Source organism: Typha latifolia, chromosome 5, assembly GCF_019914945.1.
Source record: "Typha latifolia isolate L0001 chromosome 5, TyphaL0001v2, whole genome shotgun sequence".
NCBI lineage: Eukaryota > Viridiplantae > Streptophyta > Magnoliopsida > Poales > Typhaceae > Typha > Typha latifolia.
This window is the reverse complement of record NC_133090.1, coordinates 1,705,953-1,733,644: the sequence shown is the minus strand read 5'-3', so window position 1 is coordinate 1,733,644 and position 27,692 is coordinate 1,705,953. Positions and strand designations below refer to the sequence as shown.

Sequence of the window (27,692 nt, the reverse complement as noted above, 5' to 3'; positions counted from 1 at the left end):
ACCTCATTTGAAATGTAAAATTATATACAGTAATTTTTCTTTTTTGGTAAAATCTTTGAATTCAAATAACAGCAAGATATAGCCATCTCATTAAGACATCTATGATAAAAACAAACTCTAAAGGGTTAAGGTAAGGCAAAATTTTGTCATAGATTAAAACTCCATTTTAAGAAGATAATTTTTAAAAATATATTTATAATTATCGATCGATCTTTTTCTATACAATCTCTACAAAATTCTAGAAATTTGAGAGATAGATAAGAACAATTTGCATCTAAAAAAGGTAAACCAAGTTGGTCCAATTTTAGTGTTGTGGAAAGTATCGATAATACTAATTTGAAATACTCAACATGCACAACCTATAGGTGTTCCATGCATGCATGAATTTCTAGTCTATATAAACAACATCAAAATAAGTAACTTATAGTCTCTCATACTAGAAATAGGATTTAGATTGAAGCATAATAATTATTATATTCAAGATGGATCATATAAACTTCATCTAAAGATGAAACACATCATATCTCTCTATTTTTAATGTAGTAGAATTAAGTAGAGGGAAAAATTCTTCATTTTCAAAAAAAAAATGCTAGAGAGAGAAAAAAAACTTACAAGAAGATCGATTAGGTATCCTCCCGTAAAAGTTTTGCCTTCTCTTAGACCTCGATGATATCCCCGCTAGGGTTTTTATAGCGACGGTTCCTTACCCTTGTAAGTCAGATGGATTCTACGAGGATACTCACCCCATGTAATGTGTGCAGTATTGCTGCGAGCGTCTCAACGGTTACAATGAATATTGGTTCCTTTCTCGGAAAGTGAGAGACAAGTGTAATGAAGTGCCAAAAAAAGATTGGGGGAAGATAATGCGCGGTCATTTCTCTCTTATTTTCACCTTGATTTTTGTCGTAATCATACGTCATCCTTTAAAATTACAACTACCATAATACCTTTCCTTTCTAAAACTTATAAAGTATTTAACATGAAGAGTGAATGGTTAAGATTTGAAGTTAAAATGATTTGAAAGAGGAGAAAACAAGTTCTACAAATTAGTTACATTCGGATCGCTCATAATTGAAGAAAGCATAAGATAACATAGCTATATGATGGAAATGGATATGTAGGGGATTTGATCCTTTCAGTTTAGCCACAAATCAATGTTCCATTCAGATATACACATGCTTCCATGTAGAATAGTCTGAGGCCTCCCCAATTGGGATTAGATTCCTCTCTCTCTCTCTCTCTCTCTCTCTCTCTCTCTCTCTCTCTCTCTCTCTCTCTCTCTCTCTCTCTCAGCAAGAGAAAGAAAGAATTTAACCAAAAATTTATGAAAAATATTAATACATGATCCTGCACAAAATTCTCGCATCTCGCTTCGTATAACTTTGCCTCTTATTATCTTAGCTAACATTTCATGATTTAGGAGTTATGACCTGATCAAAACTTTCTAAAATTTGAGGGAGGTATAAACAAACCTTAACTTGCATATATCTATATGTTTGAGGTCCTTATATATGGTATATTAGTAGGGAATCTACTACTATAACTACTAGTTTTTTACAACAGAGAAAGAAAGTACTATTTTGTACTTGAAATGGGTAGGAAGAGAGAAATAAAGAGGTAAAAATTTCAAGATAACAAAATGAATGAACACCAACAAGCACTTATGGCATCATACTATTACTAATAATCCATTTCAACAGTGATACATCACACTACATCAGCTCATTTCTAGCTCACTAACAGCCACTCCATGCACCTAAGCATCAAACATACATACCATATTCATCGACCACTACATTAAACATGACCCAGTTTGCATGAAGAAGTCGCATCATTCAGCTACAATATAGTAAGTAGCTCTAGCTCTTCTATGCAACCTCTCCTTTAAGGAGCATAGCCACCACCTCCTCCTCCTCCTCCTCCACCGTAAGCAAAGCCACCGCCACCGCCACCCCCGCCACCACCTCCATACCCTCCATATCCAAACCAGCGCCCGGTGCCCCAGGAGCCGCCTCCTGAGGCCCCTCCTGAGGAATAACCACCACCACCACCACCACCACCACCGCAGCTATACTCACCATGAGCTCCTCCGCCACTAAGTTCATAACCACCACCGCCACCATAGTTACTTACATGAGTACCATGGGCTTCTCCAGCATCCATGGCATCAAGGAGGCCTCTAGTGGCATAGCAAATGTTGACACCCAGGAGAAAAGCAAATGCTATCCTAGTGAGCATGGGCATCTTCATCATGGTTGCTATGTGAAGTGATGGAGAAGAGATGAGGATGGGGTTTTTATAGGGCGATGGAATGGTGCAGGGACGCGTTAATTGTTAGGTCGTGCACTGTGGCAAAGGGGAGAAGATGGACATGGCACAAGAAGAAAGCTCAGATGAGGGAGAGAATTAGCTACCATATACATATATAGTGCGCTCTGGATTGCAGCAGAGCACCATGAGCTGCTGTTGCCTTGCAATTCGTGGTGATGGGCATCCACTCATCCCAATAGTTATCGCAGTGCTATTCTGCCGTTTACTTCCTACTTCCTCCTCCTCCTCCTCCAATTGTTATCGGGCACGGATATCCGATAGCGACAAAAAAGATATCCGCATCCTTTTTGTAATTAGTAACTAAGATTTAATTAATAACTATAAACTAGTTGACACCGAAACCAGATACATTACCATTCCATTCATTATATTTCACTTTTACTTTTGCCACGTAGGAATCCTACACATTACCAAGGTGATATCAAATGGGAAGAGTGAGGAATAATAATATCGTTAATTATGGTTAGATTAAACTTTAAAAAATTTAAAGGGAATAATAATGTGTTGAAGAATATGGTGATAATTATAATATTTCTCCATTGGTAATTATGTAAAAATTAATTAATTGAGTCCAAGATTCCAAGTCGATAAATTAAAACCGCCCAAATTAAATAGAAGAGAAAGGATAAACCAAAGCTCGCAGCTTGGGTCTCGTCGTACTGGGGACAAAATATCCAAATATTCCCATTATAACCCTCCTTAATACCTAAATCTCGCCCCAGTTAAGAGCCAACGATCAGAAATAATACTAATTGTAGGGGTAATTAAGTACTCCAGATGAAGTTATTAAAACGAGATTCGAGAGTTCTCTTCCCTTCTTCTCTCCTCTCGCCATTCCCGTTTCCTCTTTCGATTCACACTCCCTCCGATAGTCCGATGGCGATCTCCGCTTCCTTTGCCACTCTCTTCCTCACTGGTGAGCTCCTAATCATCTCTATGTAACAATAGCTTTGGGTTTTTGATCGAAATCTAGGGTTCCGTTGCTCGAATCCATCCGGATTCCGACTCGCTAGGGTTCTTGGATCGTTGCGTCGTTGAGTCGTCCTCCCAATTCTTGTCTTAAGATCCTATTCTGGCCTTATCCGGAATTATCTGATCGAATCCTATATCTGAATTAGCAAATGAGGAATTCTATTCGTTCAAGATGCATGTACTTTTGTGCTAATAGGTTTTGGAAAGTTTGAGATATTGTGCTAGAAAATAGAATAATAAAATCTTGTTAATGTCATCTATAAGATCACAGTTTGATATAAAGGACTCCAGTAACATGTATTTTTTTATCAGAGGATTTAAATTGTATGGTCTGGAGTCTTTAACTAATGATAACCTAAGGAGTATGGACGAAATACGGAAAAGTAGAACTTGCATAAAGAAAATGTAGAGAAAAATTAACCATGGACTCCAAATTTAACCTACTAGTAGAGTTTTTTTGATAATTCTTTTCCTATTGAAAGATATTCAAGTCGAGTGTCACCTATGTTGATTAATGTTTGACATTTGATCAATTCTATAATTCATTCAATTGAGCCATGTGTTTTCTAGAAGCATTGAGAAACATCCTGAGTTTTGGCCTTGAAGAAAATGAAATTTCTGGTTTATCTTATTTAAATGCTAATCATATCTAAACTGTCCTCTCCTGAGAGACCCAAAAGGGAATTCTGTCAGCAACAATAGAGACATTACTAATAGGGTTTGTTGAGTTCACTAAATATGCTGTGTGAAGTCTAACCATTAGTTAGTTTATGTTAGGTTCTGGATTGTTCACATTTATGCTATGCTTAATTGGGTAATTCTGTACATTTAAGTGTATGGTTGATTTATTCAGGTCTGTGATTAACTTCTGGTGAGTTGTCTTCCATCATTTCAGATTTATGAAAAATAAAAATGAAAAAAGAACAAGAAGGCAGGGTACAGACAGTGATATGGTTGGTTTTGAACCACTGAATAGCATAACATAAGGATGGTAATCAGATGCCCCAAAATTTCACAACAACTTTTACAACAAAACATATAAAGAATTAAGGATCATTGCACTGGTTAATATCAATATCTGACGAAGGGATTTTCTATCTTTTTCTGTCATTTGTGTTAGGTGGAGCTCATTCTAAAAAATTCAATGTTCATCTGGGTAAGCTCAAAGAATCAGGTGGCTATCCATCTCGATTAGCAATTCAGCAGAAACCAAAGCAAAAGAATTTCCACCGGAACATATCCGTCTGTGCTGAGTACAGGTACATCCACAATGATTTTGTGCTGGATTTTCCCTTGAGAAGGTTTTTTTTAAATCTTTTTTGACTGCTCAGTTTGAAGTCCTTTCTGAGTAAGCAAGCCTTTCATTTTCCAGAAGATCTTGTTTAATATGATGCCCGAAGTTATCCATTGCCTAATGGTCCTGCTATTTTTCAATCCTATAAGTTTGTGGTCTGGTACAGGATCCTGTTTTCCTTCTCAATTTTATGTAAGAGTTCACAGTGAGATTGTTTTTCAAAAAAAAAAAAAAAGGGAATACGGGTTCAGGCATGCTTAGTGAAACACATGGACCATTAATCTAGTAGTTGTGGTGATTTGATACCCAAAAAGTGGTAGGTGTTCTGTTAGGACTGATTAGATTAACTTGTTTTCTTGTCACTGTTTTCTTTTTGGTGAACTTGCTGGTCATTCATTATAGTGCTTTCTCATCTTAGATTGGATTAAGCAATCTCAAATAGGCCTAACAATCTGCATGTGAACTACCATCAGTTCCCAAGGTAATCTTGCAAACACTAATCTGTCAACTTTCTCTTGATGCCATCATGCTACCTGCTATCTCCTATGGTTTCAAACAATAATGTTACTTGGGTAATGCCTTCTGATTATTCTTATACTTCTCTGTACTTGCTGGTTTTATAATTGATTGATGCTTACGTAACTCGCAATATCCAGCGACAATTCTAGAGGTGGAGGTGGTGATTTTCTTGCTGGCTTTCTTTTAGGAGGAGCAGTCTTTGGGACATTAGCTTATGTCTTTGCTCCACAGGTGATTAAATTTTTTCCTCATAAATATTCCTGCAATATGTCTGTTATGCTTATGATCAAGTTCTTTTTACTTGGTGCACTTTCTTCCTCAGCTTGTTACTATGCAAACCTCTATTGCTTCACAGATTCGGAGATCGTTGCTGAATGAAGATGAATATGGATTCAGGAGAGCCAAGCGGCCGATATATTACGACGAAGGCCTTGAGGTAATCTACCAAACTGAACTGATCCTTATTCATCAAGGTTTTTGATAGCTTCATATCTGTGGTCTGTGAAACAGAAGACTCGTCAGACTCTGAATGCAAAGATAAATCAGCTGAATTCAGCCATTGACAATGTCTCCTCTCGGTTGAGAGGGGGGAATAACGAAGTGACTGAACCCATCGAAGCAGACTCCGAAATAGAAGCCAGCACGTAGAACTATCTCTACTTTTGCTTTATAAACTATACAAGTGCAGCAGCGTTTCAATTTCCATTCTTCCAATTTGGTGCTATATAGATCTGTTTCTGTACCCAACTCAGCGTTTGGAATGTATTTTGAAGCCAATAAATAGCATTGTTGGTTGCTGCTCTTTCCCTCCTAATTCCGGTTACATCTCCATGCCTATCTCGTGTTAGCATCCGCTTGGAATTCCCTTCTGATACCATTCATTTTAAGTTGTTTTATATTTTCGTCTTGAGTTGCTCTATAATTTATTTTATTCAACTGACTATGCCAATGGGAGCTTTTGTAATTTAATTATATTTTAAAAAAATTCAATTTAGTATATAAAATTGAGTGCATATATTTTTAATAGTTGTTGCATAATTTGTTATAACGAAGTGCACACAATTTAGTGTATACTAGAGTCTATTATTATAAATTAAAAAAATTAGATGCAATTAAACGGTAAAAATTCTGGTGCCAATATGATACTTGTTTTTCCTCTTTGTGTGGCTTAGACTTCTTTTTGCAATAAAGAGGTAATTAAAAAAAAAAAATTGGGCAAACAAACTCTATGATAAATTAAAAACAGCTCCACGTAAATGAGATGAGGGGTCGTCACTCTGATATATATTTAAACTTGAAGAGGGATGTGATATGATTAGTTATTACCTAGATCCATATGAAAATTATTCAAGAAACTTCAATAAAACAAAAAATCTCATGAGACTAGCAGAATTAGCGAGTACAAATAAATTTCTTTGAAAGAACAATAAACATTGGCTTACAAGATTAATTCAGCTCCTGAGCCATGCTGAGAACACAGCTCCAGGACTACCTGCACCGAGCCTACCTAATCTAAAGCTAATACGACTTTTTATACAAACTATTGTACAATCAGCACACACACAGGTGTTGAACAAGAAGTACAACAAACAGGCAACCATACAGGATTTTTCTTCATCTCTCAACATGAAGCTGTGCAATCTTATTTTCCAGGCGACGACTGAGATAAAGCATCTTGGTTGCCCATCAAAAGCATCATCATATTATACAGACGTTTAGTCTGCCTCACATTGTTGCCTTTCTTGCGATGATCCAAGTGAGCAGGCTGAAAGACTCCTCTCTCAGAAGTATGCAGACCTGGAACAGAACACATGTATTTGCTTGGATTTTGACCTTACCGGTGGTTGTGCCTTGCTCCCTCTTCTCTGTGGGTGCGGAATAACACGAGGATCAGAGCAGGATAACAGTTAGCGGCACTGAGTATCAATCTTTTTTTAATGTTAGATTTATTTCGCCAGTTCTTTCTTTTCAAGATGATATCTTTTGTGGTGCAACGGGACAAGATGAAAGATGACTATTCTGGTAACCGATCTCAAATTAGAACAGTTGAACAAATTTCATGCATCCGAAGCTCCACCAGTTTAATCATCAGATGAGAAAGAGACAGCAGCAGCAGCCTCCTGAGTTTAAGAACTATTCTGCAAGCAGACAGCCATACAGAGTATCAGAACTGCATTCCAAGCAAACCTACATTCAGAGAAGCAGGAGTTAGTAAATGCCGAAAATCTAATTAGTTATACGAGAATTAGACATAATAATAGGCACCCACCCACTGATTCCTGTCCGTGTCAAAACGTTGCCAGTCTAGCAAATCTGTGACTCGGCACTTGGAGAACAGTAAGGACAAGCAAGTTGATAAACTAAAAAGAATTTGTCTAATAATAAAATATAACATCTCTGGTACTGCGATCAGTAATCTTCAAAGATCAGCGGATGTTTGAAATGCCTGTTTAGGACAATCTCAGCAATCCATGCATCATTTATTCACGTATCTTTAAAGCCGCCAAAAAGAAACAAAGACGTATTAACAAGGGGCTTCTCAGGAAGAAGCTTTTCTGTTTTCAACGTAGGTTTCACTTCCTGCAGTTCATCTGAGGTAGGAAAAGCAAGAGAGAGAGAAAGAGGGCCAGTCAAATCACTTCCATCATTCAATGGTGGCTTATCTCGTTCACTTTTCTCACCAATATTTGGAGTAAACAAGGGCAAGATACCCTTTTTTGGCGATTTCTTGTTATCCCCCAAAGCTAATTCAAGATCTGGAGAATCATTAGGAGACTCTTCATCTGAAGAAATAAGATCTATGAATATTTCTGGAACTTTGTTCCTTGCTGGACCTAAATCTTGTGAGAAGTACCTTCCAGAACTTGTTGAGCTATCAACCATTGTTTCATCATTGATGCTACCATCCACAAAACAAGATGATAAGGGGTGTATCTTTGATGATGTTCTGCCATCAAAAATCTCTTCTCGTGGACTACAATAAGTATCTCCTCCATTTTCAAACTTCATCTTCTTGTGTTCTTCTCTGTTGTAAACAGAAGTGCAATCAGTTATCCCTTTCCACTGTACATTTTCACCATTGCTTTTTGATGTACCACCAGATAAATGTGAGGGCAATTCCATGGAGCTTGAGTGTACACGTTTTCTACTAGGCCTCAATTCTCCGGTCCTATGGGTTGTATCCATTAGATTTTCTGGCCATTCATCCAAAACAACCTCATTCTTCACGATGCTCTCTTTCCACTTGGCTTTCTCCTCCATTATGCTTTGGTTTCCTGCATCTCCACCAATTAAAGGGAGAATGAGTAAACAAAACTCGACGATTGACATGATATTAATAGTCTCTAATCAATAGAAGAAAAAAAAAAAGTGAAAAACCTACCACCTTGTACATGATTTAGGGAAGCCAGGTACATAGGAATAACTCTATCTTTACCACCCATATGTACATCATCATGAGGTGCATTCTGAATATTATCTTCATCTGAGTTACGAGTGATATTATTCTGCAAAGAGATAGTTGTTTGTTAACGAAGGATGTCAATTTACACAAGCAACAACAAAAAGAACATCAAACAAGCTATCTAAATCATATTGAGAGCTCAAGGACTATGTCAACAGGAATTTTGCCAAACCTTTGGAGCTTTCCCTCAAATATTCACATCCTTCCTAAGTTCTAACCAACATTGTGAACTTGAGGTGCCAAATACGGTCAAATAATAAGAGGTGTTCATCAGCTGATAATTCAATATGGTGAGTGTGCATGTATGATAGATTGTAGAAAGGTTTACAGTACATGCATGTCTGACCACAGAACTCAATGGTAGTGCAGCTTGATAAAGAAAGCCAGTAGGTCGCTGAACCCATAAGCAGAAGAATCATGAGCATTTGCTAGGACATAACAAAGGATAGTTGGACAAAGGACAAAGCATAAAGTCATAATTATGTGAATCAGATTCATTGCCCATGTAATTGAGAGAAAAAGTTTACACATAAAGATACAAGGGAGAATAGGCCCGATTGGCGAATGCTTTGTTAAACATAATAACTTTGCAAGAAAGTATAAACAATGTTACAAAAAGTGTTTGGCAGATACATTGTAGCCAATAGGGTTGCTTCCATGTAGGTGTCTTTAGCCTAAAGAATCTCCAAATGTATTAAATTTTACATAAAGTATCATATACTATGTTTCACAAGTAACAAAGCATACAACCAAAGAAGAAAATAAGTAAATGATAGTAACATGAAGTATAGTTCTAGAAGAATTAAGGAAACAATTAGTTACATATAACAGCATAACCACCAACCAACAAGTCTTTACTTTAAAAATCTTATGGACACCCATACAGCATAATCATGTTTCCTGACACTAATGAGAAACGATAAATCTGTAGAACATAGTAATGGAAACATACGAATGTCATACAATTAGAGCCAGCAGAAAATAAAATAAAGTTTACCAGGCAAGCCATATCACTCTTTATTTCTGAAGGCAACTGTTTGGTGTCAAGTCGATGCTTTGACAGACAAGTAAGAAAATTAGGAAGATGACTGGTATTGTTCGATGAGCCGCTAATAGGAAATAAAGATGGAATCTGATCTTCTGGAAGCTTATCATCAGCAGCAGATGGATGCAAGGTTTCCTCAGAATGAGAAGTCTCTTCTTTCTCAAGGGCAGTCCACTTATGCATCTTTTCCTTTGACAACTTGTCACACTTTGATACAATGTTCTCATCAACAGCAGGCTCAAGCAAGGATTTTGGAGTAGAAAACTTCTTATCACGGATCCTATCCCCAACTTCTGGATATGGCTTGTCTAGAAAATCTGATTGTGTAGTAGGCTTAAGAACCTTTCCTTTTGGCAACACTTCACATCCTGATATTTCTTTGTCCAAGCTTTCACAATAATTCAAGTCTTGGGAGGAAGAAATGCCAGAAAAGGTAACAGAGGAAGGTAAACCTGGAATAGTGAGATCCTTATTCAGATTGGTCTCGCATGGCTTCTCCTGCAAATCAGGAATGTCTTTTAAACTGTTTTTCCTCCTACCCCTGAATACACCCCAGAGAAAATATAACTTGTTCCATCCTGAAATAGGTGCAAAACACAAGAAAACTTCTGATTAGAAGCTGGAATCAGAAATGATGCTTTGCCCAGACTTTCTTGGTTCTTAAGGAACCAACTATGCAAGGATATAGAAATGTTTCTACAAATGCACCGACATAAAGAAATATTCCTTACTTTGGGAATTCTCTGGCAACAACTTTGAAGGAAATACAAGAAGTTCGACTGTATCAATGTTTCCTATAAGGGCCAAATCATTCTTAAGCATGTTTTCCAAAAGTTTGTTGTAGTTCTTCTCGTAACTACAAAAGCACAACGAAGTTTGTCGTGACATTAGCTTAAAAATAGAAGAGAGAAAAAGGATATTCTGAGAAAAAAAAACCTCTCAATATCTTTGGCAAAGAAAAAAAGAGCGATATTATCCTCTTTTGGAGCATTTTCCTGAAATTGTGGAGGCCATGAACTTCGACGAGATACTTCCTCAAGTTGGACTTTGGAAGAAAACTTGATCACTGCTTCAAGAACTTTTGGTGACACACAAGATGACAAGTGAGCTTGAACACCATCACAAAGCTCAGGCGGTCTCCCTGCTCTCAGTACCTCGAAACCACCTCTGGGAGGAAAAAAAAAAATACAAGAATAGAATATGAGGCATGCTATAAATGAAAGATTGCTTGAAATATCTAATCAATAAACCTAAAAAGTACGAACTGTAATTCAAAAGGACCATATCATACTGCCAAATGTATTCAAGCTGTGGAATTATTGAAGCTCTTAAATGATCTGCAAGTAAAGAGGCTTGATTGGACAAGATTGGCATCTTCAGTTTTGACTCATCTGAGATGTTGTAGAGAGCATCTACATCAGGTTCTCTTGAAACACATATAGCTTCACCTTGCTGTCTATTTTTCTGCTTAACTTGCTTGAGAGCTAAAGATTTACTATGATCAGCATAAGAGTTCCTCAAATCTTGCCCATCAACTATCACATCCAGTGAGGGTGAATTCCTCCCACCACTTGAAGAATTTGATAAATGATCCTTAGATGTTACTTCACAATTCTGATCGAGACTTGATGTTGAGACCTCCTCAGATTGATCTGGAGATCTAATACCTGCTTTTCGAGCTCTCGAACTTACCATGTCTGCTGCATCTTTCCACTTACTGCTTTTGCTACCCCCCTCCTTCAGATTCCGCTCAGCAAAAGGTTTAAGTGCAGACATGCGAAGTTTGTCGACAGCACAGAATTGCGTAGCATGACCTGCTTCGTTACACTTCTGGCAACGTAATATGCGGCTGCTACCTGAAGCTGCTTGCCTTGAGCCAATCAAACGAGGAGGATCCTTGACTTTAATATCCTGGTGTGAAGATTCTGAAGTCTGATGAGTTTTTTGCAAGAATGAATCATGATTGCCGCAAGATCTATCAGCAGAGCCAGATGTTGTACAGGCTTTCTCCTTAGAGGCAAGCTGACCAGATTTTTGATATATAGGTTTGCATAACCCATTCGATAATGTACTTTCAGAAGCTTTAAATAAGTATGGTTTCTTCAATTCATTGCGTCCTGATAAAGACACAAAATATTAAGAGCTTATTTTTCAATTCAACAGTTATATATATACATATACATAAAGGACATACCAGCACTTTAGCATCCCTAGTAAAAGAGAATTTACCTACCTGGAGTATTTCCATTATTTGATCCTTGACTGATTCCAAGATTACTTAAATCAGGTGTATTATTTACTTTTGCATCCTTCTGATCAACCTCAACATCTGCCTTTGGAGAAAGAATGCTGTTACCAACCCTTGGTGAAAGACTGATGGAAGGACGATCCAATAAAGAAGTCCCTTTCTTATTTAACAGACTTCTTTCTTTTACCTGCTTTAAGCATCTTGGTTCCTCACCCTGTGATGGAATGACCAACTTTGTTTTATTCACAGACTCACCATAGGAGCAAGAGTTCACACTTCTAAATGATGCAGATTTGGTGATTGTTTTGTCCTGTCCCTCTTTTCTTATAATAGTGGTAGAAGTTGACTCTTTCACATGTTTCTGCTTTTGGGGAACATCATCAATTAACTGCTTGACCTTTGGTACCTTTGAGTTATTAAAGGAAATTGATTTTGATAGTGCTCCTGTGACAAATCAAATTAATAAACATTAATTTTTCTTTGATTCCAAAGATAGTCTACATGACTCGTTTTAAGTTTTTACGAATCAAAGGAAAATGAAGGCATAGAAATTACCTCGGAGCTGTGGTACTTGAGTTTTGGATGGATTAGAAGCTGAAGAAGTTTGAGGTCGGGCAAAGGTCTGAAGACTATTTGCTGACTGGCCTCCAAGTAGTGCACTGGCTTGCTTTAATTTTCCCGCATCCGAGTTATTTAATGACTTCAATCTTCCCACATCCAAATTACTTGATGAACTTTCATGTGACAGAATAATCTTTTTCTTAGGACTAGCTACCTCTGTTGATCTAGCACTTGGTTCATAAAACTTTTGACTACTCTGTGAAGTAGCCTCTTGGTTCTCCTCGTTCATCTTAGTGGAAATGTGAGTACTTTGAAGTAGATTGGTAGTGTTTTTTGCAGTATTCAAACCATTCGAGTTGATTGTACTTGCACTTTTCTCACTTTTTCCACTTGATGTTGGTGCTTCTGAGGCTCCAATTCCAGCTTGAGAGTGGTCCGGTTTGTGTTTCTCAGATTCCTCCTTAAGTTGACATTCTTCACATAACCAGTCACCTTCCGGAACTTCATCCAACCTTGTACGCATACAGTAGCTGAACAAAAGTAGTCAATAAGACATGATACACCTTAAAATCATGTTCAAAAGACAACTAGTAATGAGCAAATAATATTTCAAGAAACAGCTTACGTGTGCTCTGCACCATCACTACATCTACTACAAATAGCAAGTAACTCTTCCTGGCCTGCATCTCCACAAATGTCGCACACCTTCACCTGTCAGAAAGAGACATAAAAGTAAGCCCAAATCACAGATTTGGCAAAAGGGTAGTCAGAGATGCTTATTTCCAACTAAGAACGTCGACTTACATCATCTTCAATTTCTCCAGAATTTCCACCCTCAGAAACTGCCTGTTGTTGAATATCAGACACCTGCATACTAGAAGCCTCCACCAAGGAGTTGGATATATCACTTTGCTGCTTTGTGAAGTCCCAATCCCTAACCTCATCAGAAAGGACTTTACTATCCCCTATTTCAGCACCAAAATATGCATGAGCACTCCTAAAAGAAGCTAAAGGTTCATTCATAACACATGCTTCACTGACTTCACACTTGAGAGAAGCACCTGAATTTTGCCCACCACCAATCGTAGATGCAGACTTTCCTGCCACTGGAAGTTCCTCATTTTGCATGGAGCTTTCAGGAACATCTGCTCGAAGTTCAGAACTTGCAGTTCTTGCCAAGCCATTAGGATCTACCTGGTGGAAAGAATACTCACTTTGAGAATTAGAGCTTGGAAAACATGCCTTTGGGGAAGGATTACTTTTTGATGGAGGCAAATCAGCAAGTTCAGACTTGTGGGAGGAGCTAGCATCTGGGAAGCTAGCACCCGGACTCTTCTGTTGAAGAGATTCTTCATTACATGAAGTTGGTCTTGCCAAGCCAACCTGGGTCTGCTCTATCTCTTGTTTATGATAGTCAACAGCACCTTCTTTAGGAACTACTTTTTCAGCCTTATTGACAAATAAACTATCCGTTGATGCAATTCTTTTTGCTGTATCTTTCTTATCCATGTCTGGACCGTCTTCGTTGACAGCAGCATCTTTGACTTCGGAAGAACAAGAAATTTTATCCCTGCGCTGTTCTAGGCTATCCTCCTCTTCGACTAAGTTTGACAACGTGTTTTGGGGAACATTAGATGGTTTGCAGCTCTTTGATGGAAAGGGATTATGAGGAGTAGTGTTTTTCTGTTCAGTGAGAAGCTCATCATTTTCATCTGCTTCCTCAGAAGAAATTCTTGTGGCTTTATCACCATGTTGATCTGGCTCACAAGGAAATGAACCTTGTAATGTTGTTATAGTTTCATTATTCTCGAGACATGCATCATGCCCTGAAGTAGAAGTTGATATATTACTTGCTTCCGAAGATGCATAATGGCTGTCATCACATGCTTTCCTCTTACAGACAGGTTCATTTGCACCAACAGAGGAGCAATTATCCTCTTCTTTTCTGCCAGAAGTGCTAGCAGTAGGACCACTCTCCAATTTTGATTCCATTAGAGAGAAATCTTGGTTAAAATGGAAACACGAAGAGCAAGGAGCAGAACAGACGTTGCACGTCCCAGTTTCAGGCTTTTTGAGAAGATTCTGATTTACAGGTCCACTTCTTTCTCCAACTGGAAAAACACCCTAGCAAAAATGAGTGCACAAAATCAAAATGTAAAATGTGCAAGATGCCATATAGTAAAACTGTCACATTCAAAAGCTCCAGATATCCAGCATACACATGTAGGCAACTGCAGTAGTTAATTACTTTTGGAAGAAAACAAACTCAAAAATGACTCCTAAAAAAGTAAAAATCATAAATAGAACCACAAAGAAAAATATATCTAGCACCTGATAGCACATCTGACCCGGAAATAAAAGCAATAAGTTTGTGAAGCATAAGTGTATCAAAGTAAGGAGCAACCTCTAAAATGCACAGAGATGAGAACATCGAAGTACTAGGAATAAAATTTCCCGAAACCAGTAACAAGATAATGAAAATGTTTCCACAGTTTCCTGATCTTTGAATTCCTACTCTCACATCAGAAAGAAATTTAACATTCTAAACATAAAAGAGAAATAAATAAAAAAATTGTGGTGCAAAGTGTGGAGGAAACCATAAAAAGTTGGTACATATTACAGTTATTTTTTCTTCAAGTTAGTTACAGATCATAAGTGTCATTCGGAACTGTGGCAACACAATTTTCTCTTAGGAGCATGTTAGTTATTTGGCAAGGAATAATGATGAAAGGATTGTTCAATACTAATCTTCAGATAGCTGTTAGATAAGAAAATTTGACTTGGACTTTTTGGATGCAACAATAGTACAATACTGAAGAGCGGAAAATCAACCAAAAGTTATAAAAAAAACCTATCACCAAAAAAATTAACCCCAACGTAGTTGGACTGTGTTATGCAATCAACCCAGTTTAACCGGCATTGACAAAGAGGGTGTCAATTTAGAGCAATGATATGACTTGCCTCCTTGCACCAAGTGTTCACAGGTAAAACCGCCTGAGATAGCCCAATAACGGGATTGTGTTGCATACATCTCTAATACCCTTCCCAAACCCCACATTGGTGGGGAATGTCACTTTTTAAGATAAATAAAAAGCACACCCTCCATGATTCTCGCAGAAGATCTAGGGTAAAGGATTTTAAATAAACAGTAAAGTAGTGTGCCAAATTTCTAATCCAAAACAACCATAAAGCTCAAATTGACAGCATCAAAAAGACAACAGGCAAACAAAAAAACTCAAACAAATTGCTACTGTGAAAAACATCCAAAAGTGTCATTTGACACAAGTAAGATGTTCAAGCATCTAAAACAATATAATTCAACTTATGCTGTATTGGGTTATCGTAAACTAAAGATTGCACCATCTCAGTTGAATCAGCAACTCTTTAATAAGAGTAACCTCAGGAATTCTATAAAATTTCCTTTTGCTGATCTTTGTACTTTTCACCTAAAAAAATCTCAGAGATATTCCAAGTCTTAGATACAATAAAAAGCTAGAATAAAGGAATATACTTGCGCACCAATTGAAGATGACGCAACTGAATCCAGACAGAATAGATGACTTATGCATAGTCAATCAAGAAATTTGAAGGAGAAAGAGCAAATGAAACAAAGAGAAACAAAATAAAACATGTAGGTTCAAGATATCACACCATGTGTTCTACTAATTCCAGAATTCTCTCTTACCAAATTCATCGTCTGAGTCTCATCCTCGCACTCATCAACAGGTCCCTGGATTCGATAAATCCCTTGCAGTACTGGGGTGATCTAGAAAGCAGGTTAAAACCCATATCAGCTGTGATTATATCACAGAAAACAAACTCTAAAAACGCAAATTTGCGCAAAACACACTTCTTCGAAGGTTTCTTTAAGTTCTGTTTTACAACAAAAACTAATCATCTATATCTATCTGTCAAAACAGATACAAAATAGATCAACAAAGAACGAAGAATCCCTAAAAAAATTCACAATTCCAGTGAATTAACCCCGAGAAGCCGCAAAAAAATCGATCTTCATCAATAAAAACACCCAAATAAACCCTAATTTGCAATACTAATTGATCGTATCGAACAACGATTTAAAAATAGAAGCGATTAACCAAATGAAAACGATGAAACTTCCATCCAAAGGCCAACTTGGGCAACGAAAACAACTAAGTGTCCAAATTAATATGGTTTGGACCATCGACTGAAGAAAGGAACCCTAATCGGAAGAAGAAAGGTGGTCGCTTTACATGCCTTCGGTTCCAAGATCCTCTCCGTGGCACCGTACAGCTCCTCGAGGGTTCTTTCTCGGCGAACCCTCATCTCCCTCCACGCGGGGCGACGCCGCGGCCGATTGGATTATCTTCCTCTAGGGTTCCGGCCTCCGATTGCCGCGCCAATTAGGGTTTTCGAGCTCCTCTTCGCCGAGATTGGGATGAGAAGGGTCAGCCAAAAGGAGTTTGAAAAAGGGAGCCAGAATATCGTGCGCTGGCGGGAGGGGCGTGGTGCGCGTAGGATAAGCGCAGCGGAGGATTTGGAAGGGATCTGAGGAGAATAGATGGTTAGTTTTGGGGGATTCGATTGCAATCCATGGGAGAGAGAGAGAGAGAGAGAGGAAGAGAGAGGAAGAGAGGAGGAGAGGTGCAAAGGGGGAGTGCCTCATGTATTAAAAAAACCGCACATGCACGTGCGATGCACGTGATTGACATAGTATGAATATGATACTTTTGGTATTTTATAGGCGTATCATTGGATGTGCACTAATGCATTAAAATTTATTGTACTGTAAAATGCAAATAAAAGAGTATTTATTCATATAATATGTCTTATCAATAATATTTATAAGAAAACAATAATGAATTAAAGGACACTAATGTTGTCTATTGTTAAATTATTCTATACGATGCTACGATAATATATATCAGCGGTCATAATCTCTATATGTGTTACATTCTTACATTTAATAATTAATAAAATGACATAAATGTTATATGAACAAAAATGAATTTGAAAGTGATTTTTTCCAACTATCTAGTGAGTTTAATATTCTTCAACTTCTTGATGCATATTTAATATCCTAACTTTAGCAAATTTTTATTTTGATAGTTTAGGTTGATATGGGAAAATACAAACATATTGCCTCTCTAAACCTAGGTATCTTAGTAAGTTTTATATTAACCATTAAAATTTAATAATTATTTCCAATTCAAGTACCATAAAATGGTGTCCAAAAAACTATGGCCTATATATGGTTTATAATATGGTTCATATTAACATTTAAAGTTAGGTCTAATAGTTGATGGATTCATTTATTGGTACCACATTGGGCCTAGTGTGGATAATCCAAACCTCTTTTAGCCAGCCCATATAGATAATTTCTGAATTTGCTCATACCCACTTAATGAGAAAATAATTAATCCACAATTCAAACAAATTCCTGAAAAGAATATATGGAAATTTGAATCGTATCTTTGTAATTTAATCTTACCTTATTAATAAATATATTAGCTAAAATTATTAGTGAAATTATTAGGTCGCAGAATAATCATGGATAAATTCAAAGTAAGAATTTATCAATTATATAAACGATAGATAATAAGATGTGCAACCCAATAAGCTTGCCGGTGATATGTGAATTCAACGGTGATCCCGTAAAAATAACTAATTAACTTAAAACCTTACGGCACTAAGTAACGTACTAACAATATATATTATCACGGATTTGAACAATAAAACACATCAAAATACCAATCTAAAAGTTATTCCATAGTACAAAAGTAGTTACAACTTAGTGGAGGAATAGAATTCCCTTTATCTATCTATCTGTAAAGAATATGGATCAATGTTCTATATAACTTTATTACTAATCACTGTGGAAGATTCTCACTTGTGAATTATCTAACAGAATTAAACAAATATTGCTCACTTCCAAAGCGATAGGGAAACTAAGGAATTAAGTTAATGATTAATATTCTACTTCCAAATATTTCTGGCAACATCTATGAACGTAACAATCAAAAATATAAGCATCTTTGATTCCATATAGTGCATATCAACGGCAACCCCTAGAAGAGCCCAGACGAATACTCCACCTCTCTATAAGAACATCAACCTCGTTTTCAGGTTAACAAGTAACAAACACTCACCTCTCCAAAAAACAAAAAGAAGAAGAAAGCTTTCTTTGTACGTACATGTCGATCACTAGCTTCTTCAGTCGCAAGTCCGGCGGCAAGACGACGTCCCGCGTCGCCGACGGGACGATCAACATCGACGTTCTTGATCCTCTGGAAACGTTTGCACTGGCTGCTTTGCTGCCGAAATCTGGGCCGTGTACCGGTGCGAGCATGGACTGGAAGGAGACCCCCGACGCGCATGTGTTCATCGCCGACCTCCCGGGGGTGAAGAAGAACGAGGTGAAGATAGAGGTGGAGGAAGAGAAGATCCTCAGGATAAGCGGGAAAAGAGTCAAAGAGGAAGAGGATAAGGGTGACAAGTGGCACTGCGTCGAGCGGAGCGCCGCCCAGTTCCTTAGAACCGTGAGGCTGCCGGCGAACGCGAACGTCGACGGTGCTAAAGCCGCCATGGAGGATGGAGTTCTCACAGTGATTGTGCCAAAGGAGCAAGACAAGAACGCTGTTGCAAGGTTTATTCCTCTAACATGATCAACGTACCTATATATATACCACATATATCTTATATTATTAGTACATATAATGTCAGCAATAGTAGTAGATCTAGTAGACAAGAAGATCTCGAATGGATTTACTGAATATATAAATGTTTTAGACTCCGCTGTTATATTTATAAACATGAATATGCTGCGATGAAAAAATTAACTTCAAAAAACTGCATCGTTGACTATTTGTCCGAAAGTCAATTTAAAGATAATTTTTACTCACTCTTCTTTATACATTCGAATAGCTTTTAAAGTAGCTTTTTCAAAAAAAAAAAATCTACTTTTAATTCATTAATAATTGTGTGTATACCTTACTTAGATTTGAGTTCAAAGTTTAAACAGAAATCATTTTAAATTTATGGGGGGAATTCATTTATTACTAATAGAAAAGCATAAGAAGATTTTGGTATACATTTTTTAATCTAGACCAGAGCACAATATAATTAAGAGACAAAAATTTTAATTAGGAAAGAGACCTAAGTCGACTTTGGATTAATAAAATATTGTCTAACAATTAATGTAAGCTCTGCTAAAAGAGTCAAACAAGTCACAAGTCACAAGTCATGATTATTTTATTTTTAATAAATAATCTACTAAATAACTAATGAAAGGAGTATTTTTGAATGTCTTAGATAATTAAAACGGTCGACATCTACGTGAAAATAAATAATAATTCATTGATCGAGGTGTAATTATTTCTCATTAAAACTCCGATGGGTCCAAAGCTGACGTGTCATCAAATGATTGGGAAAGGCGGGAAGCTAATAGACAAAGCGACGTTTTCGCGTCAGACTGAGTCGTTCTCTTTTGTCTTTACGTTATTGTGGAGCTTTCTTTCATTTTAGATCCCCGAGAAGTTTCGAATTACGATCTAGTCCTCGAAAGTCGACGTTTTGTCGATGGGCTTTCTTGCATTTTAAGATCCCCCAAGAAGTTCGAAATTGCGATGAAGTCCTCGACAGCTAGCCATTATTGGCAAGGAGATCGACTCGTAACTTCCCTTTCATTAGGGGTTTTTTTTCAATGACCATTTTGGAAAACCCCTGCTTTTTAATAAGAAATGGGTACTTTTTTGTGTGTTAGTATTATATATATATATATATATATATTAAAAATTAGGTTGCTTTTTTTTTAAACTTTTTGTTTATAAATTTAAATAGGAGAAAGATTGATGTGACCCGGATCTAATTGTCATCTTATGGGGAGATTAAATTCGTTGGGTCAAACTAAGTTATCATCGATATTTTTATTTCAGTAGTAGCAATCTCAGGTTATAACATTCGAACGGTCACAATCCGACGATCGAATGTTCGAAGCTGAGATCGCTGTGTTAGGATTAATTTGAATTATTTTAAATTTTGAGTAATCTCTAAAAGTGTGGAAGGATAGTCATTTTAAAAAACTATGGAAGATTATTGCATTTTTTCTATCTTCCTCATCATCTAGCATCCTTCCATTCCTCCTCGCTCTCATTCTCTTTATCTCTTGATTTCGATCCAAGCCGTCCTCCCTCTCTTCTCGTTTGCTCACCTCTCTAGACCCGTAGAGCCAACCCTTCCTCCCTTATCTTTCTTTCTCATTTTCCAAATCCACTATTACCATCCTTATCACCATCATCGCTACCATCCATCCACCCTCTAATCCATCTTAGTCAATGACATAATAAAGATGTATTAGTTTGCACGATTTAGGTTTGGTAAAAGACTAAATTTTACATTTGGGATAAATATAACTTAGTTTTTGACTAAACTATAAGCTATTTGGGAGAGAATAATTTATAAACAATTTTATTATCTCATACATTAATTTCTTACGTTGCTCTGAGCTAGTAAAATTTATAGTAGATTTAGAGTAGCTTTCAATAGTGTCACACTTTCATAAATATTTTTTTTCGTAGTAAGTAAACTAGTAATTAGTTAAAGTATTTTTTTCCCCCAAAAATCCACTTGCTATGATGTATAATATAATTGTATTAAGCTATTACCTCATAAAAGAGTATTTTAACAAAATAAAAAATAATAATTAAACCCAAACCTCCCTATGGAAAATCTCACAAAATAATCATTAATAGATAATAAGAAGGTCAACGTCAACGTCAACGTGTTATTAAAAAAATTAAACAAGGAGATTTGCGTAAACATAATTAAGTAATAATAGTTAGGGTCAAATAAAAAATAGACCATCATGTAAATTTTTCAAAAAAAAAAAAATAATAATAATAATTAAGTAATAATAGAAGATTATATAATGCTATGCCTATTTTACCGAAATTATTAATCTCTTAATATGAAGTCACTTAGGTATACTAAACTGTTTCTAGTTTAGGCATTAAGTCTCTAAATTAAACGTGGAACAATTATTCATCCGCGGTGCCGGAGGTACTTATTAACTTTTAAGAAGAAAATTTAATTTAATTTTTATTGGTAGCGTTTGAGGGCTTAGCATTGCTATTAGATTAGACTAAATGACGTCATTACCCACGTAGACAAGTGGGCCCCGCACGTGGCCTCGCTGTTATCGCCATGACTCAGCACACGAGTCCACTCCTCTCCCTATCGACTCCAGCCGGCTCCTCCGGCTCGGCTCGGCTCATTAGGGGAGAAATAACTAATGAATCGAATTATTATCCCAAGTGAATTATGAGAATTTAATTGATTCTTTGGCGACCTAACGGTTAGGTTTTCTAAATTTAAATACTATTAAATCTATTTTTTTTTTTTTTTTGAATTCAAATTAGAAATCTATCTTTTCTTTCTTGGTTAAATTTTTTTTTCTTTTATTACCTAACTTCTTTTGTCTTTATTGCTAACTTGCAACTTTAGAAAATTTTAGACAATATTGCAAATTTTTGGTAGACTGTTGTTCAAGTCATCTCCTTTTCTTGCATTATACTTTCTCTTCTCTTCCACTTGGAAGCAAATAAAATATTGCAAGGAAGAATGAGAGATTGGTTGATCAACTTGCTTTGAGTCGGCCATTTGAATGCACTAATTTTTCTAGCTTGATGGTTGATATATGTTGAGATGGATGGCCCATTCAAGAAGAAAAGAGACCTAATTTGTTGAATTATAAGGAGAAGGTTGGACCTCTTCAACTTTGGCAAAGATAATACTATGGAGAAAGAGAAGGGTGGGTAGGGTTTTGGGTCAAACAAGCATTAAAAGCAACCCTTGAGAAAATAAGATAGAGCATGGAAGAATTCTCTTTTGGTGCCACTGTTTTAGCACCACTTCAACCATAATCATGGTCCAAATATGTGAAAATTTGACCTAGTATTCTTTTCTTTTTTTGAGCTAAAACCTAATGAGTTATAATCTTACATGTGTTGTTATTCTCAATTTCTACATAATTATTTTTAAGACACCGGTTACAAAAAAATATAAATGTAGGTTTTATATTTCAATTCTTCTGTCTTTCACCATTAGAGTTCCACTTTGACGGTGTTATTATATAGTAGTTAGCATGATGGTGTTCCTCTAAGGCTAAATACGAGTAATTAAACTCAAATGAAGAATCTCCTTTTAAGTGTAGGAGTTGTTTTACGATGGAAACTTTATGATGATGTCTCTTTCTTCTTCTCTTAAAAATATATGGGTAGATATATCATATAATTGTTCATTTGACTTGCACGTGATAATTTATAAATGAAAAATAATTCAAATCCTATAAAAGAGATACTTAAGATATTTCTAAAAGCCCATAATAGCTCAGGATCTATTTGTTACAAAAAGATTTCAGAGGAGTTATATGAAAAAAAGTGATAGTTTAAAGAGCTGTAATTATGTAAAAAAATTATCAAACATTATCATGAATATATATATATATATATATACTGAAAGATTAACCTAATTAATTGCTATTATTGATTGTCGACTATATCAATCAGAACTATTTGAGAAAATTGCTGACAGGGGATGCTTCCACCCACCCAAACCAATTAGCCAAGCCAAGCCAAGAATTAACCCTTAATCCCCATCTCTAAACCCCCAACTCCTAATTTAATATAACATTAATTTGTCCCCCTCAAACTAATCACTATCACAGCTACTGTCCAATCTCTCTCTCTCTCTCTCTCTCTCTCTCTCTCTCTCTCTCTCTCTCTAAGTCACATAAAACTCCTTTAAGGACCTTAACCTCTTCTTCTATGCCCTCTACCCTCCCTTTCCTCTAATCCTTTCTCCTCTAATCCTTCCTCCTCTCCTCCGATCTCTCCAACCTCCTCTTCCTTCTTCCCATTCTTGCAAAAAGAAATCCCTATCGAGATATTAATTATTACCATTAAGTACTGTTAATCACCTTTTATTAGTAGTATTATCATTAGTAGTAGTAGTAGTAGTAGTAGTAGTAGTATAATGGCAGGATTGGATCTGGGCACCACCACCCACTACTTGCACCACCACCACCACCAACCCAACCCCTCCTCCCCAAGCTACGACGACCAGCCCACGTCCTCTGCCGGAGATGGCGGCGCCGCCTCCGGGGAGGTGGCGGCACAGAGGCCTCGCGGCCGGCCACCGGGGTCGAAGAACAAGCCGAAGCCGCCGGTGATCATAACCCGGGAGGGACCTAACGCCCTCCGGACCCACATCCTCGAGTTTGCCGCCGGCTGCGACGTCTTCGACTCCCTCGCCGCCTACGCCCACCGTCGCCAGCGCGGCGTCTGCGTCCTCTCCGCCGCGGGTGCCGTCGCCGACGTCACGCTGCGCCAACCCACCTCGTCGTCCCCTGCGGTTTCGTCCCTGCGAGGTCGGTTCGAGATCCTGTCGCTGTCCGGGTCGTTCCTCCCACCGCCCGCGCCGCCGGGGGCCACCAGCCTCGCCGCGTTCCTCGCCGGCGGGCAGGGTCAGGTCGTCGGGGGGAGCGTCGTGGGCTCGCTCATGGCGGCGGGGCCGGTGGTGGTCATCGCCGCCTCGTTCGCCAACGTGGCGTACGAGCGGCTGCCACTCAACGAAGAAGACGAGGAGCCGCCGCCGCCGCCTCCTCCTCCTCAACTGCCAGTCTGCGACAGTAACCCATTCGGCGACACGTCATCACCGGCGTTTCCCTTCTTCAATTCGCCGTTCGGAGGCATGCAGTTGCCGGTCAACGGCGACAGCCCATGGCCCCGGATCGCCGGAGCCGACCGGCCGCCGTATTTGTAATCATAGAATGGTAGGTGGAATTCTCTCTCTATATATTGTCATGAGTGCAATTCGAATTATTCTTTTTTTCACATTTATTTAAGATGGGACCAATTCAGATCTTCTAATCTATGAAGCATTTGGTTTTGAATGCTAGCTAATATATATTGCAACTTATTATATATTATTTCTCTCTCTCTTTATTTCATATGATCCAATAAATGGGTTTCAGATTTTTTATATGTATATATGTTCAACATGTGAATCTAGGACTTTCTGGTAGTAGTAAGATAAGAACCTACGGAAGGGCGACTGGGCGAGCTCTGTACTTTGTTTTGGAGATGAGTGGGAACGGGGAGAGAATAGTACAGAAAGAATTATTAATTGAAGACAAGGGAAGTGGGCGTAGGAAGTGACTTCACGTGTGCATGTCTTTTGTTGGACAGACACCTTAGCTTTTTGCTTAGTAAATTTGCTCTCCTTTCTATCCCTTATCTTCATCTTGCCTTGGAATGTAAACTCTGAGTTACAGAAGAAAGGGATTCAGTAAAATCAGGTGGGGTTTTTATTTTGCTCTAAGCTCCATATACTATATTTCTTTTTTCAATTAATGTACATTTGCTTGGCTCTTTGGGTGTGTTTAGTTGATAAAAAGTTGGAGTAAATAAAATGATAGAAACTTTGTAGTTATAGTATACAGTCAATAAAGAAAGTAGAAGTGTTAAAAGTGAAAATGAGCATTATGGCAATTAATAACATCTTGTAATATGGAAAGAGTTGGAATTGAGCATTAATAAGCGGAGTGTGCTCTTGGTTGGTTGAAAGCATAGTTTAATAAAAAAAAATTTCACTTCAGTGAAGTGAGGTGACTCTCTTCTTTTAAAAAATAAATAAAAAAGAGAGAGTGAAATTATTTTTAATAGGTAAGAAAGTTACTTTTTTTTAATTTATTTTTTACAATCATATATCACAAGAAGTAGACAAGTTTACAAAAGTGTTTGTTTTTTTCCTATATTTTAACAACCAAACACTCCCTAAAATTAAGAAAGACAAGAGATTTGAAAGGAAGTGGAGAAATTCATTTTTCATTCCCCTTTCTTTTATCTAAATATTAGAATGTGGCATTTGATTGCCGCTTAAAATGATAACTAGTTTAGGTATATTCATTTCTTAGTCTTAAAATTGTATCTCTAATTTGATTTAGAAAAATATGATGGTTGATTGTTTACTAGAATAATATTGAGAAGTGAGATAAGGATGAGAATGAGTTTACACTAGGTGCACTAATAAGTGAGATGAGATGAGATGAGTTTACATTGGATTCAATAGTCTGATGACCGCAAATAATTAATCATATATAACATAACATCGTCAAAAATATATGATTGATATTACTGTGAAATGTATATCCTTCCTCATTGTGTGATGTTCTAGGAGAGCACGATATATTATTTTGTGGGATTGCTTTGGGTAAAGCTCCATGAGAACATATGATGTGTTTCACAGTTTACTTTCTATTATTTAAATAATTAATAATTTTTATTATATTTATGAGCTTATTGTATTATTTGAGCATGATATATATTGTTGTTTTATGTATTACACCGCTTTTAAATTATAGAGATGTATATTTGTAGAGTTTTATATAACCATATTTTGATGGAATATTTTTTTTCAGATTGGAAATGAAATTGAGGTCATGGAGGAGCAATAGGTTTAGATTTTAGTTTAGTTTTTTTTATTATATGTGACTAGATAAGTTGTGTTGCCTATATGTAATGTCTTTTATTTATTGGTTATGTTATGGACATATAGTTTAGAAGGCTTGTTGTCGCCTTCAGTATTTTTGTATTTTTCTTACTTAAATTATTTTAGTAAATTTGGTTCATTATCATAAATATCGGGTGGAAATATTGATCAACAAGTCTCGTAAGAATCATGTGTTCCATCTATGAGTAAAACATATATTTACTGGTGAATGTTTTAATCCGACTTGAATGCGCTATTGTTAGGAGCAAAATTTGTAGTAAGGCACAAATATGCTTATGCTAGGGTTCTTATATAGCTCTAATATTTCGTAATAAAAAATCATGATTCATTGATCTCAATATGTCCATGTATCTTATCTTGATATACATAACAACAAATTATGTATATCTTATCTTGTTCCTTTGGTTTTAGGGTATATTTGGATTTGAATAGCTTAACTTTAAGAATATATATGAATTCAGAAATTTTTTCCTAAGTGGGTGGTTGGATGAAACTTTTGAACGAATATTTTTATTAAGAAAAATATCTTTTCTAATGAAAAAGGAATTTTTACATAGTTGTCATTATATTCTTTAAAATATTATAATTACTTCCAAAATAATTATATATTTTTTTGAAAAATATCATTACTTTTGTTAAATCTAACTAGTCACGATTAAAATATAATTTAAATCTAAAAAATTATTTTACTTGTACATAAAAAAAAGTTTAAAAGCCATCTAATATTATACCCAATATTGTATTACAACAAAATATTATACCCAATATTATACCACCACCACCACCACCACCTCCTCCTCCTATCTCTCTCTTTCTAATTTTTTTTCCTCCAAAATTTTCTAAACTATATATATAAACAAAGATAAATTAAATCAATCCAAAAGAAAATTTTAGGTAGGATCTTTTAATTTTCAGTTTTCAATTCCTATGTTCACAATTTTCTATTATTGCATGTATGGCCTTAAAACATCATGGCTTTTGTGTGGGTACATTTCAAGTTACTTATTTTCCGACACTTATTTGTTAAAATCTTAGTTATTTTAGCAAACCAAAGTCATTGATATACTTAACCGAAAGAAATGAACACAAACAAAAATAGTGACATTTTTATAGTTAAATTAATAAACATTTCATTAAAAAAAAAGGAGTTTTTAAAATGTATTCATGCAATACATGCAAATGACAGCTTTTGAATGATATATGCATAAATACAAAATAAATAAAAAATATTTAATAACAATAATGCATGCATTAAAATTTAACTTAGGAGTAAATAAGCTCGAAAGCAAAAGATATTAGAATGAGCTACTGCAAAAGAAACAAAAGAAGTTAATGTCATATACACATTTTATTATAAGAAAGTGCACATAATTTATACGTGCATCATATATATTAAAATTTCTTATTATTAAATAAAAAATAAAATGCTCAGGAGCATGACATTCTCTGCACATTATGGCTATAAAATATTATTATCTTATCCATGGATTAATATAATTCGACGGCAAATAAATTTGATAGTCTTCTTCGCAATACAATGTATCAAAGTTCAAAGTGACTATATATATTATATATGAATTATACAACACATTATTGAAGATATTGCCTTTTAGTCATATTTATAAGAAAGCTAATTAAGTTGGTGATTAGGTAAGACTGCTCCTAATTTGAATACAAGTAAATTTCTGGGTATTCTTCACCCTAGATTTAA

The 27,692-nt window shown here is 36.4% G+C and overlaps 4 protein-coding genes across 15 annotated transcripts; 3 read left to right on the top strand and 1 right to left on the bottom strand.

The window, feature by feature from the left end:
- The first annotated feature begins 3,104 nt into the window (after positions 1-3,104).
- LOC140788148 (uncharacterized) lies at positions 3,105-5,930 on the top strand. Of its 4 annotated transcripts, none has more exons than XM_073137286.1 (5): positions 3,105-3,247; positions 4,424-4,562; positions 5,254-5,347; positions 5,472-5,552; positions 5,630-5,930. In XM_073137286.1, exons 1-5 carry the CDS (start codon positions 3,109-3,111, stop codon positions 5,762-5,764), a joined length of 588 nt encoding a protein of 195 aa, XP_072993387.1. In that variant the 5' UTR covers positions 3,105-3,108; the 3' UTR covers positions 5,765-5,930. The 4 variants fall into 4 exon arrangements, with proteins under 4 accessions (XP_072993387.1, XP_072993386.1, XP_072993385.1 ...); XM_073137285.1 differs by having other exon boundaries at positions 5,627-5,930; XM_073137284.1 differs by having other exon boundaries at positions 5,439-5,552.
- Positions 5,931-6,508: 578 nt separating this feature from the next.
- Positions 6,509-17,005, bottom strand: LOC140788371 (uncharacterized). 9 transcript variants are annotated; one of them, XM_073137600.1, is made up of 14 exons: positions 16,670-17,005; positions 16,119-16,199; positions 13,495-14,557; positions 13,238-13,398; positions 13,059-13,144; positions 12,428-12,963; positions 11,858-12,316; positions 10,916-11,741; positions 10,561-10,791; positions 10,356-10,480; positions 9,577-10,202; positions 8,499-8,622; positions 7,386-8,391; positions 6,509-7,303 (listed from the first exon to the last, which is right to left on the bottom strand). In XM_073137600.1, exons 1-13 carry the CDS (start codon positions 16,736-16,738, stop codon positions 7,601-7,603), a joined length of 5,178 nt encoding a protein of 1,725 aa, XP_072993701.1. In that variant the 5' UTR covers positions 16,739-17,005; the 3' UTR covers positions 6,509-7,303; positions 7,386-7,600. The 9 variants fall into 9 exon arrangements, with proteins under 9 accessions (XP_072993701.1, XP_072993706.1, XP_072993697.1 ...); XM_073137605.1 differs by having other exon boundaries at positions 13,495-14,544; positions 16,670-16,847; XM_073137596.1 differs by having other exon boundaries at positions 13,238-14,557.
- Positions 17,006-18,532: 1,527 nt separating this feature from the next.
- On the top strand, positions 18,533-19,205 carry LOC140788374 (18.9 kDa heat shock protein-like). The gene has a single exon (XM_073137607.1). It carries the CDS (start codon positions 18,607-18,609, stop codon positions 19,075-19,077), a length of 471 nt encoding a protein of 156 aa, XP_072993708.1. The 5' UTR covers positions 18,533-18,606; the 3' UTR covers positions 19,078-19,205.
- Positions 19,206-23,214: 4,009 nt separating this feature from the next.
- Positions 23,215-26,109, top strand: LOC140788373 (AT-hook motif nuclear-localized protein 23-like). The gene is made up of 2 exons (XM_073137606.1): positions 23,215-24,242; positions 25,890-26,109. The coding sequence occupies exon 1, from the start codon at positions 23,444-23,446 to the stop codon at positions 24,230-24,232; it is 789 nt and encodes a 262-aa protein (XP_072993707.1). The 5' UTR covers positions 23,215-23,443; the 3' UTR covers positions 24,233-24,242; positions 25,890-26,109.
- The last annotated feature ends 1,583 nt before the right edge of the window (positions 26,110-27,692 follow it).